The following is a 17862-nucleotide window of genomic DNA, read 5'->3' as shown; positions in this document are numbered from 1 at the left end:
GGCTGGTCTCAAATTCTGGACCTCAGGTGATCTGCCCTCCTGAGCCTCCCAAAGTGCTAGATTACAGAGGTGAGCCAGCCGAGAACTGTTTTTAATTCACTGGGCCACAGGGACCTGCCAGATCTAGAGAGGCTCAGCCATAGAAAATCAGCAGTGACATTCAAAGCGCAGCCATCCTGACATGGCTCCAAACCCTTAGAGGGAGATGAAGGTCCTGTCCAAGCTAGAGACCCTTCAGTTTCTAGACAGTTCCTAGAGCAAGAGAAGCCACCATGACCTCCACCCAGACTAGACCTAGAGCTCTGCTCTGTGTTTTTCAGGGGCTACTAGTGTCTGACTGCTGCTTCCTGATGATATTCCTTTAAGCAGAGGCCTCTATTAGAACTGCCCCAGCTCACTTGCATCAGGGAGATAGTGGTCTCCTGGCCATGATGGTGGGAGCCCCTACTTGAGCTAGACAATGCCCCCTTCCCTTCCTTTTCACAGGACCTGGAAAGGACAAGCACACTTGCTATACTGGAGATGAGGCTTTTTTGAGATGGAGTTTTGTTGGTTTCCCAGACTGGAGAGCAATGGGGTGATCTTAGCTAACCGCAACCTCTGCCTCCCAGGTTCAAGTGATTCTCCTGCCTCAGCCTCCCGAGTAGCTGGGATTACAGGCATGTGCCACCACACCCGGCTAATTTTGTATTTTTAGTAGAGATGGGGTTTCTCCATGTTGGTCAGGCTGGTCTCAAACTCCTGACCTCAGGTGATCCGCCTACCTCAGCCTCCCAAAGTGCTAGGATTACAGGTGTGAGTCACTGCACCTGGCTGGAGATGAGTTTTATGTTCTGTTTTATTCGTTTCTGCATGAAATACTCAGATTTTTGTATAATAAGTCTTGTGTTGGCCGGGCACGGTGGCTCAAGCCTGTAATCCCAGCACTTTGGCAGGCCAAGGCGGGTGGATCACGAGGTCAAGAGATCGAGACCATCCTGGTCAACATGGTGAAACCCCGTTGCTACTAAAAATAAAAAAAATTAGCCGGGCGTGGTGGCGTGTGCCTGTAGTCTCAGCTATTCGGGAGGCTGAGGCAGGAGAATTGCTTGAACCCAGGAGGCGGAGGTTGCAGTGAGCCGAGATCGTGCCATTGCACTCCAGCCTCTCAAAAAAAAAAAGCCTTGTGTTATCGTGATAAATATATATTTGGTCTTCATCCCCAGTGAGTAGCAAAGAGCTCCCCAAAACCCTTAGAGAATTCCTGAGGGCTAAGTGTGCTAAGAGCATCTTTTGTTCTATTATTTGGTCTTTGACACTGGTTCCTCACACAGAGCTACTAAATCCACTGGAATTTCCTGAGTGCTGAATGTCTTTGTTCTAATAAGGCAACTCTTTTTTTTTTTTTGAGATGGTGTTTCGCTCTTGTTACCCAGGCTGGAGTGCAATGGCGCGATCTCGGCTCACCGCAACCTCGGCCTCCTGGGTTCAGGCAATTCTCCTGCCTCAGCCTCCTGAGTAGCTGGGATTACAGGCACACGCCACCGTGCCCAGCTAATTTTTTGTAATTTTTAGTAGAGACGGGATTTCACCATGTTGACCAGAATGGTCTCGATCTGCCGACCTCGTGATCCACCTGCCTCGGCCTCCCAAAGTGCTGGGATTACAGGCTTGAGCCACCGCGCCTGGCCATAAGGCAACTCTTTATGGGTTCAGCTTGGGGGGCTGGTCAGTGGAAAGACCAAGCAATGATTAGAAACTTGGAACTTCAGGCTGGGCATGGTGGCTCATGCCTGTAATCCCAGCAGTTTGGGAGGCTGAGGTAGACGGATCACCTGAGGTCAGGAGATCAAGACCATCCTGGCCAACATAGTCAAACCCCATCTCTACTAAAATACAAACAATTAGCCAGGCATAGTGGCATGTGCCTGTAGTCCCAGCTACTCTGGAAACTGAGCTAGGGGAATTGCTTGAACCCAGGAGGCAGAGGATGCAGTGAGCCAAGATTATGCTACTGCACTCCAGCCTGGTGACAGAACAAGACTGCCCCCACCACTAAAATAGAAAATAAATGGTATTTCCAGTTTAAGGAGAATCGCTTGAACCCAGGAGGTGGAGGTTGCAGTGAGCCAAGATTGCGCCATTGCACACCAGCCTGGGCAAGAGTGAGACACTGTCTCAAAAAAAAAAAAAAAAAAGCAAGTTATCAAACTGAACTCTTAGGCTCCTAGAATGGGAAAGAGGGACTATGCAAAATTAGGCTTTCTGAAAAGTGAAAAATACAGAGTGCTTCTTGTGTGTACTGATCTTTCCCAGGTCTTCTGGAAATTATGAAGTAGTTGAAATCCTCTCTTGCCATCTAAGGACAAAGGCAAATTTTAAGTGACTTAAATATATTCTTAGGGAAGTATTAATAATTGTAGTGAGCAAGATTTGGTTCAAAAGTAAATAAAGGGCCAGGCGTGGTGGTGCAAGCCTGTAATCTCAGCACTTTGGGAGGCCGAGGTGGGTGGATCACGAGGTCAACAGATCGAGACCATCCTGGTCAACATGGTGAAACCCCATCTCTACTAAAAATACAAAAAATTAGCTGGGCGTGGTGGTGCATGCCTGTAATCCCGGCTACTCAGGAGGCTGAGGCAGGAGAATTGCTTGAACCCAGGAGGCAGAGGTTGCAGTGAGCCGAGATCGCGCCATTGCACTCCAGCCTGGGTAACAAGAGCGAAACTCTGTCTCAAAAGAAAAAGAAAGTAAATAAAGGTAGACTGGGTGTGGTGGCTCACGCCCATAATTCCAGCCAAGGCAGGAGGATTCCTTGAGTCCAGGAGTTTGAACCCAGCCTAGGCAGCATAGCAAGACCCCAATCTCTTAAAAAAAAAAAAAAAAAATAGTAGGGTGTGGTGGTGTGTGCCTGTGGTCCCAGCTCCTCAGGAGGTTAAGGCAGGAGGATCGCTTGAGCCCAAGAGGTTGAGGCCACAGTAAGCCATGATGGAACCATTGGGCTCCAGCCTGGGGGATACAACAAGAGTGTCTCAAAAATAAATACCTAAAGGTAGAAAAACTGCAGATGACAAGGACAGAAGCCTATTACATGTCAGCCTCATTCTTACCATCAGAAGTCTCTCACCCAGCACCAGCTCACATTTCATAAGGCCCCTTATTTCCTCATTCCTCATTCACTGAAACTATCAGTCTGTAATGAGACTCAAGTCAGACTGAGCCCATCTTGTGAGATGCTTGAGGAAGATCCATAATTGACTGAAATACTCCAAAATGGCAAGGAATGTGGTTCTCGGCAAGAAAAGAAACAGGCCAAGTCACAAAGAAACATATCAAACTGATAGCATTTTATTTTTTTGAGATGGAGTCCCACTCTGTTGCCCAGGCTGAAGTGCAGTGATGTGATCTCGGCTCACTGCAACCTCTGTCTCCTGTGTTCAAGTGATTCTCCTGCCTCAGCCTCCTGAGTAGCTGGGTTTATAGGCGTGCACCACCATGCCCAACTAATTTTTGTATTTTTAGTAGAGACTGGGTTTCACCATATTGGCCAGGCTGGTTTTAAACTCTTGATCTCAAATGATCCACCTGCCTTGGCCTCTCAAAATGTTGGGATTACAGGCGTGAGCCACCACGCCCGGCCAACAGCACTTTATCTTGATGAATTCTTTGGTGTCGGATAAGGTGTGTACTTTGTCTAAATCTTTCCCCACATTCAAGACATTTGTAAGGCTTTTCTCCAGTGTGAATTCTCTGGTGTTTAATAAGGGTTGCACTCTGATTGAAGCGTTTCCCACAGACAGAACATTCATAGGGCTTCTCCCCAGTGTGGATTCTCTGGTGTTTAAAGAGGTCAGAGCGCTGTTTGAAGCTCTTCTCACATTCTGCACACTTATAGGGTCTCTCTCCTTTATGTAGTCTCTGATGTCTAAAAAGGTTGGATATATGGCAGGTTTCCCCACATTCCTCACATTTAAAATGTTTGTCTCCACTGTGGGTACTTTGATGACGATTTAGGTGTGAATTCTGCCGGAAGCGCTCCCCGCATTTCAGACAGGTGTACGGTTTCTCGCCTGTGTGTGTCCTCTGGTGCTTGGTCAGGGCAGCGCTCTGGCTGAAGCTTTTCCCACATTCTTGGCAGCCATAGGGCTTCTCACCTGTGTGGATTCTCTGGTGTCTAAAGAGGTCAGAGCGTTGTTTGAAACTCTTCCCACAGTTATCACATTTATAAGGTCTTTCTTCACGGAGCTGTCTCTGGGTCTTGAAAAGACTGGAATGATGGAAACTGTCACCACCATGAGACTTGTGAGGTTTTAGCATGTGCCACGTCACCACATGGAAACTCTGATTGCACGTGTTCCCGTGTTCCTCACTGTCAATGGGCCTCTCTGCTTTCGGGATGTGCTGACATAGAACAAGGTTGGAACATCTGGCACTGTTCTGCAATTCATTATTTTTAGAGTCTTCCCCTCCCATGGAACCATTCCTGTTGACATCTGAGATGCTGGTGAGTCCCTGCGCTTCAGGAGAATTTTCAAGTTTCAGGGGCAAAGGGTTTCTGGGCTGCTTTTCTACCCTGTTGTCATGGGTATGGCCACACTTAGAAAACAGTGGGGGCTTCCCCTGGAATGCTTCTTGTAGTTGCTCCTGTGGCTCTGCTTCTAAAATTTCTTGCATTGGAATCAACTCTTTGTTCTCTGTTCTGCTTTCCAAACCTGAAGGATAAAAATACAAATTAGAGCCAGGTGCAGTGGCTCATGCCTGTAATCCCAGCACTTTAGGAGTCCGAGGCGGGTGGATCACGAGGTCAAGAGATCGAGACCATCCTGGTCAACGTGGTGAAACCCCGTCTCTATTAAAAATACAAAAAATTAGCTGGGCATGGTGGCGCGTGCCTGTAATCCCAGCTACTCAGGAGGCTGAGGGGGGAGAATTGCCTGAACCCAGGAGGCAGAGGTTGCGGTGAGCCGAGATCACGCTATTGCACTCCAGCCTGGGTAACAAGAGCGAAACTCCGTCTCAAAAAAAAGAAAATACAAATTGCTGCCACTGTATCCCTGTGCAAAACTGAAATAAGCAAGTGCTGGCAGAATGTTAAATCCTCAAAACCTTTTTACTTTTCATTTTATTTACTTATATTTTCTTTGAGATGGAGTCTCACTCTATTGCCTAGACTGGAGTGCAGTGGCACAATCTCAACTCACTGCAACCTCTGCCACCCAGGTTCAAGTGATTCTCCAGCCTCAGCCTCCTGAGTAGTTGGGATTACAGGAGGCTGCCACTGCTCCTGGCTAATTTTTATAGTTTTAGTAGAGATGGGGTTTTAACCATCTTGGCAGGCTGGTCTTGAACTCCTGACCTCCAAAAGTGTTGGGATTACAGGCGTGAGCCACTGCACCAAGCCTATTTTATTGTTTTGAGATGGAATTTCACTCTTGCTGCTCAGGCTAGAGTGTAATGGCATGATTTTAGCTCACTGCATCCTCAGCCTCCTAGGTTCAAGCAATTCTCCTGCCTCAAGCTTCCAAGTAGCTGGGATTATAGGTGCCCATCACCAGGCCTGACTAATTTTTGTATTTTTAGTAGAGATGGGGTTTCACCATGTTGGCTGGGCTGATTTTGAACTCCTGACCTCAAGTGATTCACCCACCTCAGCCTTCCAAAGTGCTGGGATTATGGGTGTGAGCCACTACACCTGGCCCAAGGGAGCAATTTGAGCAAAGTTCTGAAGCTGTGCTTCCTACAGAGCTGGAGCAGAACATGCTAGGCAGAGGGATCATATGTAGCAAAAAGACCAGGAGGCAGGGGGCTTGGCATGTTTTGGAACAGTAAGGCAGTGTGGCCAGAGCAGAGGGGCAGAAGAAGAGAAGGGTGGGCAGGGTGCCAGGGCCTCGGCAGATCAGGCATCACAGGCCGATGGCTCTCACCTTGTGTGAAAGGGGAGCCACTGCTGGCTCTGAGCAGTGACATAATCCAACACATGCAAATGAACACTATGGCTACTGTGTCAAGATGTCATGCCATCAGCTGATAACATGAAATGTATTTTTTTATTAAACATTTTTAAGAAAGCGATGGGGTCTCTCTATGTTGCCCAGGCTGGTCTTGAGCTCCTGGCCTCAAATAATCCTCCCATCTTGGCCTCCCAAACTGCTGGGATTACAGGTGTGAACCACTGCACCTGGCTAACAGCAAATGTTGACAAGAATGTGGAGAAATACTGCTGGTGGCATATACATTAATTATGAGCTCTTTGGAGAGCAAGATGAACATACAGTAGTTCCCTCTTCTCTGTGGGGGACACATTCCAAGACTGCCAGTGATGTGTAAAATTGTGTATTACTACCAAACCCTATATATATAAAATGTTTTTTCTTAAACATACATCCCTGTAATCAAGTTTCATTCATAAATGAGGGACATCAAGAGATTAGTAACTACTAATTGTAACAATATACTTAGCTGGATGCGGTGGCTCACACCTGTGATCCCAGCACTTTGGGAGGCCAAGGTGGGTGGATCACCTGAGATCAGAGTTTAAGACCAGCCTGGCCAACACGGTGAAATCCCATCTCTATTAAAAACACAAAATTAGCTAAGCATGGTGGCACATGCCTGTAATCCCAGCTACTCAGGAGGCTGAGGCAGAAGAAATGCTTGACCCAGGAGGCAGAGGTTGCAGTAAGCTGAGACCATGCCACTGCACTCCTCCTGGGCGACAAAAGTAAACCTCTGTGTCAAAAAAAACCCAAAAAAGGCCGGGCAGGGTGGCTCATGCCTATAATCCCAGCACTTCTGGGAGGCCGAGATGGGTGGATCATGAGGTCAAGAGATCAAGACCATCCTAGTCAACGTGGTGAAACTCGTCTCTACTAAAAATACAAAAATTAGCTGGGCATGGTGGCGCACGCCTGTAGTCCCAGCTGCTCGGGAGGCTGAGGCAGGAGAATTGCTTGAACCCAGGAGACGGAGGTTGCAGTGAGCCCAGATTGGGCCACTGCACTCCAGCCTGGGTATCAAGAGCAAAACTCCGTCTCAAAAAAAAAAAAAAAACAAAAAAAAAACAAAACCCAAAAAATAAAAACAAAAAACAAATGCTATACTGAAATAAAAGCCACGTGAATGTGGTCTCTCCCGCTCTTAAAATATTTGATTGTACTGCGTACTATGGGTAAGCGAAACCACAGAAAGCAAAACCAGGAAGGGGGACTACTGCCTGTCTCTAGGCACATTCTCTTCTGAAACTCCAGAATATGAACAAATATACAAAAATATGCAAGAATATACAAGAATGTTTGGTGCAACACTGTAATGGTGAAAAACTTAAGACAACTAAATAACCATCAACAGAATGGATAGAACTTTGGAATATCTGGACAGTGAAATATGGAGGTGTTAAAATAGAGCTCCATGTATCAACATGAGTAAATCTCAAAAATGTAGTGTTGAGTAAGAAAAGCCATCTAGTAATGTTATGTAGTATGGACCTACATGTATATGTAGACAGAATATAAGACATGCATGGAAGTCATAAATGTGACAGTCAGGATACTTGCTACCTCTGGAGAAGGATAGAGGGGAAGGGTTTCAGGGAGGGTATGTGGGGGGGCTTCACCTATATCTGTAACATATTATTTCCTTGGCAATATGGCCAAGTATTAAGAAATGCTAAACCCGGGTGGTGGACACAGGGAATGTTCATCATTTTTTAAAAAATAGTTGTCTGTATGTATAAAAATTAAAAATGAACCAAAATGAAAAGCTGAATCTAGCATCTAACAGTACAGAGGCTCCTGCTTGGGTTACAGAAGACACTTGAAGGCTCTCAGCCCAAGTCTGGGAATGACATACTGGCTCAGGGATGATAGTGAACCAGCCCTTCACAAACCACTTAGCACTATAAACCAGCAAAGCAACAGCACTCACTTGGCAGGACTGTGCTCCCGGAATCCTTCTGCATGCTCTCTCTGTAGAAGTCCTTCCGTGCTGGGTCCAGGCGCTCCCACTCCTCCCAGGTTAGAGACATGGCCATGTCCTCAAAAGTCATCATCCCCTGGAACAACACAAGAGCCCCATTCAGCACCTACTGCCCCTGTACAGCACTACCCCTCTTCTGGAGTCTTGTACTGACCAGGGAGTTTGCAGAAATCAGATAGAGGCTGACATTTTCTTCTAATTCTGAAAAGCCTTTCTGTGGACTATTTACACTAATTTTGGGGGTAAGTAGGAGCAAAATATTTCTTTAACTTGTATCACTATGATGTATGGAAATATGATATAGGTTACAGGTAAACATGGCTGGGTGTGGAGGCTGACACCTGTAATCCCAGCACTTTGGGAGGCTGAGGCAGATGAATCACCTGAGGTCAGGAGTTTGAGACCAGTCTGGTCAACATGGTGAAACCCTGTCTCTACTAAAAATACAAAAACTTAGCTGTGTATGGTGGCATGCGCCTATAATCCCAGTTACTTGGGAGTCTGAGGCAGGAGAATGGCTTGAATCTGGGAGGCGGAGGTTGCAGTGACCCAAGATCATGTCACTGCACTCCAGCTTGGGCAACAGGAGTGAAACTCCATCTCAAAAAACAATAAAAAATAAAAATAGGCCGGGCGTGGTGGCTCATGCCTATAATCCTGGCACTTTGGGAGGCCGAGGCGGGTGGATCACGAGGTCAAGAGATTGAGACCATCCTGGTCAACATGGAGAAACCCCGTCTCTACTAAAAAAAAAAAAATACAGAAAATCAGCTGGGCATGGTGGCGTGTGCCTGTAATCCCAGCTACTCAGGAGGCTGAAGCAGGAGAATTGCCTGAACCCAGGAGGCGGAGGTTGCGGTGAGCCCAGATCACGCCATTGCACTCCAGCCTGGGTAACAAGAGCGAAACTCCGTCTCAAAAAAAAAAAAAAAAAATTAGCTGGGCATGGTGGTGCACGCCTGTAGTCCCAGCTACTCGGGAGACTAAGGCAGGAGAATTGCCTGAACCCAGGAGGCGGAGGTTGCGGTGAGTCCAGATCGCGCCATTGCACTCCACCCTGGGTAAGGAGTGCAACTCTGTCTCCAAAAAAAAAAAAAGCATAGACTATACAACCAGTTGCCTGGCTTTGAAATCTAGTTCTCTACTTACCAAAAAATGGGGCCTTAGACAGGCAAGTTGAAAAATCTAGGTTATTCTGATACTTTATCTTTCCCTTCCGAGGCCCGCCTCTTTTTATTTTAGAAATGTTGCCGGGCTCAGTGGCTTACACCTGTAATCCCAGCACTTTGGGAGGCCGAGGCAGGTGGATCATCTGAGGCCAGAGGCTCGAGACCAGCCTGACCAACATGGTGAAACCCCATCTCTACTAAAAATACACAAAAATTAGCTGGGCATGGTGGTGGGTGCCTGTAATCCCAGCTACTTGAGAGGCTGAGGCAGGAGAAACGCTTAAACCTGGGAGAGTGGAGGTTGCAGTGAACCAAGATTGTGCCACTGCACTCTAGCCTGGGCATTAGAGTGAGACTCTGTCTCAAAAGACAAACAAACAAACAAAAAAAAGCAAAAGGACAGCTGGGCACGGTGGCTCAAGCCTGTAATCCCAGCACATTGGGAGGCCGAGGCGGGTGGATCACGAGGTCAAAAGATCAAGACCATCCTGGTCAACATGGTGAAACCCCATCTCTACTAAAAATACAAAAAATTAGCTGGGCATGGTGGCGCGTGCCTGTAATCCCAGCTACTCAGGAGGCTGAGGCAGGAGAATTGCCTGAACCCAGGAGGTGGAGGTTGTGGTGAGCCAAGATCGCGCCATTGCACTCCAGCCTGGGTAACAAGAGCGGAACTCCGTCTCAAAAAAAAAAAAAAGAAAAGAAAAAGGAAACGTCAAGACTTTCAGAGGAAATGAAGGATGGTCCGTCTATCCTTTTGGAGATCCTCTACAAATATTCCTTCTTCTTGCAACAGGGCTTTTAATAATGCCAGGCAGCCATTAGGTTATAATTATAGCTAAAGGAATTCTCTGGAAGGGAGATACACACTTGCAGATTAAGTGGATGAAGACTGACATGAGCAGGATGGCATTCTACTTGAAGAGTTTGACCAGAGGCCTTACATCTCCACAAGGAGGGTGACTGGCCCAGAGCCTTCAGGCAGGGACCGGACTGTGTCTACTCAATCACAGACACAAATGCAGAATCAAACCTTTCAAAATTCGATTCCCTACTAGATGGGTGGTTCTAGACCCAGGGTGACTTTCCACCCCATGGGACATCTGGCAATATTGAAGACATTTTCCTTATCGCAAGGGGTGATGGTGGCAGTGGGGGTGAGGTGACTGGCATCTAGTTGGTAGAGGTCAGGGATGCTGCCTCACACATCCTACAATGCACAGGACAGCCCTCCTCTCCACCCCTGCAACAAAGAAGCAACTGGCACGAATATCAATGGTGCCAAGGTTGACAAACTGCCCTGCATGTGGCTGAAATATGAAATGCTCATATTTTTTTTGGTCTGGAAAATGTTTTAAGATGAACGTGTTGCTAAGCATGGTGGCTTATGCCTGTAATCTCAGCACTTTGGGAGGCTGAAGCAGGTGGATCATTTGAGGTCGGGAATTTGAGACCAGCCTGGCCAACATGGTGAAACCCCATTTCTACTAAAAATACAAAAAATTAGCGGGGCATGGTGGTGCATGCCTGTAGTCCCAGTTACTTGGGAGGCTGAGGCAGGAGAATTACCTGAGCCCGGGAGGCAGGGGCTGTGGTTAGCCGAGATCTCGCCATTGTACTCCAGCCTGGGCGCGCGCGTGCGCGCGCGCGCACACACACACACACACACAAAGATTAATATTTCACACTGATTGTGAACTGTATCTCATAAACAGCACATCCAAATTACATTTCAAAACCACTAATTTAGAGTCTCAGAATATTATTCTATTTCTCAACGTAACCTTCTGAAGGGTCTCACACACTTCTGTTATTTTAATGTCTGCAAACCCCCCAAAAAAACTAGCACTGTAAATAAGGTGTACGCAGGTATGCAGCAGTGGACCAGAAATCAAAGGCAGAGCTGCCTTCTGTTGTTATCTAAATTGTACCAGATTACAGAGGAGGAAACAGAGGCCCAAGAGGCCTAGGTCATGCCCAGAAGGGGTAGATATGGTTCCTAGGACCTGGATCTCCTAACTCCTGGATCAGTGCTTTTTCTTTCTTTTATTTTTTTGAGACGGAGTTGCGCTCTTGTCGCCCAGGCTGGAGTCCAGTGGCGCGATCTCGGCTCACTGCAACCTCTGCTCCCCGGGTTCAAGCAATGCTCTCGCCTCAGCCTCCTGCGTAGGCGCCCGCCACCACGCCCCGCTCATTTTTTGTATTTGTAGTAGAGACGGGGTTTCCCCATGTTAGCCTATGTGTATGTTCTCCATACACGCCTATGTTCCACACTCTCACCCCCAGAAAGGGCCTTTTACTTCTCACCTGGGGTGAGGTCCCATCGAGCGCTCGCTGCAGAGCCTGCACCACGGCCACCGCCTCCTCCCCGCTCTCCGGGCAGTGCTCTCGCACCCACGCCTGGAGCTCCTCGGGCAGGATGATGAGGAACTGCTCCAACACCAGCAGCTCCAGGATCTGCTCCTTGGAGAGCAGCTCGGGCCTCAGCCACCGACGACAGAGTTCTCGGAGCCGGCTCAGCGCCTCTTCCGGTCCCGCTACCTCCTGGTAACGCAGCTGCCTAAAGTGCTGTCGAGAAGTTTCGGGGTCTGGCCCAGTCCCGGGATAGCTGGGCTCCCAACTTCCGGGTGAGTCTTCCTCCACCTTCACAGGTAAAAGTCCATCGTGTTGGGACGGCGCGGCGTCCCTGGACCTCCCAGCCATCACCCAGGGTCCCGACTTCGCGTCACTGCAGCGCCTCTGGGTGGTCAAACTGGAACTCATCTTTCTCTGGCATGTGCTGCCCTTCCTGGAGTCTTCCTTTCAGGTGAAGAAGGAGCAAACCCAAGGAACTCACCGGCCCTCACCACCCTCTGATCCCAAACACCTGCCTCCACCACGCCAAGTCTCCCGCACTTCCTCCTTTCTTCAGCCCGGTGCCTACGACTCTCCCAGTCCCGCAGCCAAAAATAACATTCCATGCCGGAAGTGCGTCATCAACTCCCTGCGGCGTCCTTCCCTGCATTTCCGGGGGGTCTCTAGGCGCCTGATGGGGTGAGGTGCATCTCACTTGTTTACCGCCCTCCTCCTGCCAGGCTCAGTGGGTTCTGGTCTTTTCCTGAAGCCCGGCGAAATACTGGAGTCCGAGCTGGTGGCCGAGCGCCGGCAAGCGTGGGAACTTTCAGTAGTGGAGAAAACAAAACATGTTTTTCCTTTCTTTTCTTTTCTTTTTTTAATAGAGTCTGGCTTTATCGCCCAGGCTAGAATGCAGTCGCGCGATCTCGGCTCACTGCAACTTCTGTCTTCCGGGTTCAAGCAGTTCTCCAGCCTCAGCCTCCCAACTGTCTAGGACTACAGGTGCGCGCTGCCAAGCCCGGCTTTATTAATTTTTTTCTAGGGACGAGTGAGTTCCTTGGGTTTGCTCCTCCTTGACTGTTGTCCAGGTTGGAAAAAGTTTTTTCCAACTTGGAAACAAACAAAAAACCCCACAAAAAAACAAAAACAAAACTAAGTGCTTTCATGTACATCAGCTGTGAACGACTTTGATCCTAACAAAGAAGAGGAAATTAAGGCCTGTAGTCACAGCTACTCGGAAGGCTGAGGCAGGAGAATCGCTTGAACCCAGGAGGCGGAGGTTGCAGTGAGCCGAGATCCCGCCACCACACTCAAGCCTGGCGACAGAGCGGGAGGCTCTGTTTCAAAATAATAATAATAATTTAAATTTTGTATAAAGACACAGCCTCACTACGTTGCTCAGGCTGATCTGGAACTTGCTGACCTGGCGTAGTGGCTTCTGCCTGTAATCCCAGCATATTGGGAGGCCAAGGAGGGAAGATTGCTTGAAGCCAGGAGTTCGAGACCAGGCTGGGCAGCATAGCGAGACCCCTATGTCTCAAAATATAAAAGCTTAGCCGCGTGTGGTGGTTCGTGCCTGTAGTCCCAGTTACTTAGGAGGCTGGGGTGGGAGGATCACTTGAGCTCAGGACTAGAGTAGGCTATGACTGCACCACTGCACTCCAGCCTGAGTGACAAAACAAGGCTCTGTCTCTAAAACAAAGTGTCTTGCTTGATGTCAAGCTGCTGGTGACTTGCATAAAATGAGAGGATGGCTTGGGCCTAGGAGTTCCAGACCTGCCCGTGCAACATAGTGAGACTGTGTCTTTATAAAAAATTAAAAAAGAATTTTTTTTTGAGATGGAGTTTTGCTCTTGTTACCCAGGCTGGAGTGCAATGGCATGATCTCGGCTCTCTGCAACCTCTGCCTCCTGGGTTCAGGCAATTCTCCTGCCTGAGTAGCTGGGATTACAGGCACGTGCCACCATGCCCAGGTAATTTTTTGTATTTTTAGTAGAGACGGGGTTTCACCATGTTGATCAGGATGGTCTCGATCTCTTGACCTCGTCATCCACCTGCCTCGGCCTCCCAAAGTGCTGGGATTACAGGCGTGAGCCACTGTGCTCAGCCAAAAAAAATTTTTTTTTGAGACAGAGTCTCACTGTGTTGCCAGGCTTGAGTGCAGTGGCAGGATCTTGGCTCACTGCAACCTCTACCTCCTGGTTTCAAGTGATTCTTCTGCCTCACTCTCTTGAGTAGCTGGGATTACAGGAATGTGACTCCACACCCGTCTAATTTTGTATTTTTTAGTAGAGACAGAGTTTCTCCATGTTGGCCAGGATGGTCTTGATCTCCTGACCTCATGATCCACCCGCCTCTACCTCCCAAAGTGCTGGGATTACAGGCATGAGCCACTGCACCAGGCCTAAACATTTTTAAAAAAGAAAAAACTATTATTGTTGACTTTTTAATAGATCACACAGAAGCTCTTTCAAAATAAGTTTTTATTGTCTGTCTTCGTTACCCCTGAATACTTGGCACATAGATAAGGGTCTTGGAACACAATAATATTTTGCTGGTTTGGGGAGATATGTGTTAGAAGATTTGTTGAGATGTCTTGGGACAGGGTAGGAACCAGAGAAGGGAATGGTTGAAGATCACGACTAGGAGGCAAAGATTCCCCCCACCCCCCAACCCCACACCCAAACAAACCAAACCCTATCAATCCAGGCACGTTTAATAACTAGACATAAAAATATCTCTTATGGAGCTGGGCGCACTGGCTCACACCTGGAATCCCAGCACTTGGGGAGGCTGAGGTGGGGAAATCACCTGGGGTCAGAAGTTTGAGACTAGCCTGACCAGTATGGAGAAACTCCGTCTCTACTAAAAATACAAAATTAGCTGGGCATGTTGGCGCATGCCTGTAATCCCAGCTACTTGGGAGGCTGAGGCAGGAGAATCGCTTGAGCCCAGGAGGCGGAGGTTGCAGTGAGCCGAGATCATGCCATTGCACTCCAGCTTGGGCAACGAGCGAAACTCCGCCTCAAAAAAACAAAAATCTATGGATTGAGTCTCAACGGTGCGATCTTGGCTTACCACAACCTCTGCCTCCTGGGTTCAAGCGATTCTCCTGCCTCAGCCTCCTGAGTAGCTGGGAGTACAGGCATGCATTACCATGCCAGGATAATTTTGTATTTTAGTAGAGACAGGGTTTCTCCATGTTGGTCAGGCTGGTCTCGAACTCCCGACCTCAGGTGATCTGCCTGCCTCGGCCTCCCAAAGTGCTGGGATTACAGGTGCCAGCCACTGTGCCCGGTTACCTTCTAGCCAATCATCAATCTTTAGGGTGGTCTTGGCAACATGTGTGACCTTCCTTTGAATTAGGTTGTTAGAGCATTTCTGCACACCAGCAGATTAATTCTTTGCATTCCTTAAAATGTGAGAGATGGAGGAAACATACAGGCAAAGTGAAGAGAGGTACCCTACTGAAGTCTTCAACATATGAATCTGAGAGGATAAAAAGTATTGTTATTTTGGGAGCAAATGTGCATGTCACCTGGGAGTAAGACATGAAAACTTGCCCACTGTTGGAAAACAATTTTGCATTACTGGACGTACTTGGGCAGAGAAGAGAAAAATAAAGAGTCACTACACATTTATACTCACAAAAGCCTATCCGGATGTCCTTGTGCTATACAGGGCATCTATCTAGTCAGAACAGATACATAAATACAGACATAGACATATATCCATATAAATGCAGAGTAAGAATGGGAGGAAGACTTTAAATAGTCTTTTGAATTTTGACTCATATGAATGTATTACCTATTTAAGAAATAAATTATTAGGCTGGATGCAGTGGCTCATGCCTGTAATCCTGGCACTTTAGGAGGCTGAGGTGGGTGGATCACCTGAGGTCAAGAGTTCAAGACCAGCCTGGCCAACATGGTGAAACCCTGTCTCTACTAAAAATACAAAAATGAGCTGGGCATGATGGTATGTGCCTGTAGTCCCATCTACTTGGGAGGATGAGGCAGTAGAATGGCTCGAACCTGGGTGGTAGAGGTTGCAGTGAGCCAAGATGGTGCCACTGCTCTCCAGCCTGGGCAACAGAGCAAGACTTCATGTCAAAAAAAAAAAAAAAAAAAAACAAAACACCAAAAGAAAAAAAAAAAAGAGAAAGAAAGAAATTATTAAAATGCCAAAGGTACTTGTAAATAATCCAAATATTATTGGGAGGCAGAGGCGGGTGAATCACGAGGTCGAGAGATCAAGCAGGTCAACATGGTGAAACCTTGTCTCTACTAAAAATACAAAAAAATTAGCTGGGCATGGTGGTGCATGCCTGTAATCCCAGCTACTCAGGAGGCTGAGGCAGGAGAATTGCCTGAACCCAGGAGGCGGAGGTTGCGGTGAGCCGAGATCGCGCCATTGCATTCCAGCCTGGGTAACGAGCGAAACTCCGTCTCAAAAAAAAAATTATAATAATAATTCAAATATTCGAATATATATTATGTTTTCCTTCCTTCTTTTTTTTTTTTTTAGAGATGGAGTTTCTCTATGTTGGTCAGGCTGGTCTCGAACTCCCAACCTCAGGTGATCTGCCCGCCTCAGCCTCCCAAAGTGCTGGAATTATAGGTGTGAGCCACCACGCCCGGCCTATATTATGTTTTCAAATATATGTATACAATATATACACAGTGTGTATCTTACATTTTGACTCATCAATTTCACTTCTAAGAATTTATCCTACAGTTATACTTACATATGTCTAAAATTACATTATACAAGGATATTTATATAGTGGAGCATTGCTTGTTTCAGGAAAAAACTACAGATAACCTCAGTGCCCACGAGTAAGGAATAAAGAAAGCATAGTATATTCTAATAATGCTATACCATTCAGACATTAAGAATTTGAAAACTCTATGTATTGATAGGAAACAATCTCTAAAATTTATTGAATAAGAAACAGTCACTTGTTCAAAGGTAGGGAAGTTGAAAATAAACCACAGTAACTTGGAGAAAGGATGTAAATTGTGCTACAATTTACACATAACACATTCACTTGAATAGTCAAAGAATAAATCTTGGTAGGAACATAAATAACTAGTTTTCTTGGGTATCTCTAGAGAGAAAAATGAAAGTAGAAAGAATGGGAGGAAGACTTTAACCTTTTAAAATTTTTACTCGTCCAAATGTATTATCTATTTAATAAATAAATGATTAAAATGCAAAAGGTATTCATAAATAATTCAAATGGAAGTAAGCATATTAGAAAAAAATGAATATCCACCTTAAACATTTTTTGTTTTTGAGATGGAGTGTGTCTCTGTCACTGAGGCGCTGAAGTGTAATGGCACAATTATAGCTCATTGCAGCTTCCACCTCTTGGGTTCAAGTGATCCCCCCACCTCAGCCTGCTGAGTTGAGACTACAGGCATGCACTACCATGCCTTACTAATTTTATTTTATTTTATTTGCAGAGACGGGGTCAAAAGACCAGGCTGGTCCTGAACTCCTGGATTCAATGATCCTCTCGCCTTAGCCTCCCAAAATGTTAGTATTACAGGGGTGAGCCACCATGCCTATCTGGAGCAACTTTTATATACATTAAAAAACTTAAGAGCAACAAAATTAAGCCAGAGCTGCAAAATTCTACACTAACTCGCTAACACACAAAATACAAGGTAAACATTCCCCAGGGGTTAGGTCCTAGATAGGAAGCTACTTACAATGGAAGATTTTAGGCACCCTGAAAAGAGCCCTCTGTATATCTTCTCATCTCTTTGCAGATGCTGCAATTTCACAGCATCTCCTTCCTTTGTGCCTGTAAAACATTGGCAACAGTGACTCTTGTCCTGCCTGCCCGTCAGCTTTGTAAACTGCAGGAGCTTGGAAATTATAAGGCACCATATGAAAAGGAGAGATTATTACTAAGAGATGGGGTCTTGCTGTGTTGCCCAAGCTAAAGTGCAATGGCACTATCCTGTCTCACTGCAACCTCCGCCTCCTGGGTTCAAGTGATTTTTGTGCCACAGCCTCCCGAGTAGCTTGGATTACAGGCACCTGCCACCACACCCGGTTAATTTTGTATTTTTAGTAGAGACGGGGTTTCAACATGTTGGCCAGGTTGGTCTCGAACTCCTGACCTCAGGAGATCCACCCACCTCGGCCTCCCAAAGTGTTGGCATTACAGGTGTGAGACACCGTGCCCGGCCTATAGAGATTATTACTAATAGACGGGGAAACTTGCTATATTGCCCAGGCTGGTCTCGAACTCCTGGACTCAAGCTATTCTGCTGCCTCAGCCTGTCCACTCGCTAGGTTTACAAGCGTGGGCCCCCCTGCGGCTGGCTGTAAAGAGGTATCATTAAGGATGAGACCTCCCCCACTGGCCGGGGAAGCCCTGAGCAAGCAACGC

General features: G+C 47.0%; 1 protein-coding gene and 1 long non-coding RNA gene across 2 annotated transcripts; one reads left to right on the top strand and one right to left on the bottom strand.

Moving 5' to 3' along the window:
- Window positions 1-3311: 3311 nt before the first annotated feature.
- ZNF394 (zinc finger protein 394) lies at window positions 3312-12045 on the bottom strand. Its single transcript, XM_002744028.5, has 3 exons — window positions 11430-12045; window positions 7903-8029; window positions 3312-4691 (listed from the first exon to the last, which is right to left on the bottom strand). Exons 1-3 carry the CDS (start codon window positions 11883-11885, stop codon window positions 3592-3594), a joined length of 1683 nt encoding a protein of 560 aa, XP_002744074.3. The 5' UTR covers window positions 11886-12045; the 3' UTR covers window positions 3312-3591.
- A 280-nt stretch (window positions 12046-12325) lies between these two features.
- On the top strand, window positions 12326-17075 carry LOC144580423 (uncharacterized). The gene is made up of 2 exons (XR_013529923.1): window positions 12326-12458; window positions 16925-17075. It is a non-coding gene; the product is annotated as an uncharacterized LOC144580423 (long non-coding RNA).
- Window positions 17076-17862: the final 787 nt, after the last annotated feature.

The sequence above is a fragment of the Callithrix jacchus genome, chromosome 2, assembly GCF_049354715.1.
Source record: "Callithrix jacchus isolate 240 chromosome 2, calJac240_pri, whole genome shotgun sequence".
NCBI classification, from domain to species: domain Eukaryota; kingdom Metazoa; phylum Chordata; class Mammalia; order Primates; family Cebidae; genus Callithrix; species Callithrix jacchus.
This window is presented reverse-complemented; position numbering and strand designations above follow the sequence as displayed.

What these genes read in the sequence shown, in the direction of transcription:
- ZNF394 (XM_002744028.5), bottom strand. Translation starts at nt 11,885, where the DNA reads ATGAGTTCCAGTTTGACCACCCAGAGGCGCTGCAGTGACGCGAAGTCG. An exon ending in TCGATGGGACCTCACCCCAG is followed by an intron (nt 8,030 to 11,429) that starts GTGAGAAGTAAA and finishes GTGTTGTTCCAG; the next exon opens with GGGATGATGACTTTTGAGGA. An exon ending in CGGGAGCACAGTCCTGCCAA is followed by an intron (nt 4,692 to 7,902) that starts GTGAGTGCTGTT and finishes TTTATCCTTCAG; the next exon opens with GTTTGGAAAGCAGAACAGAG.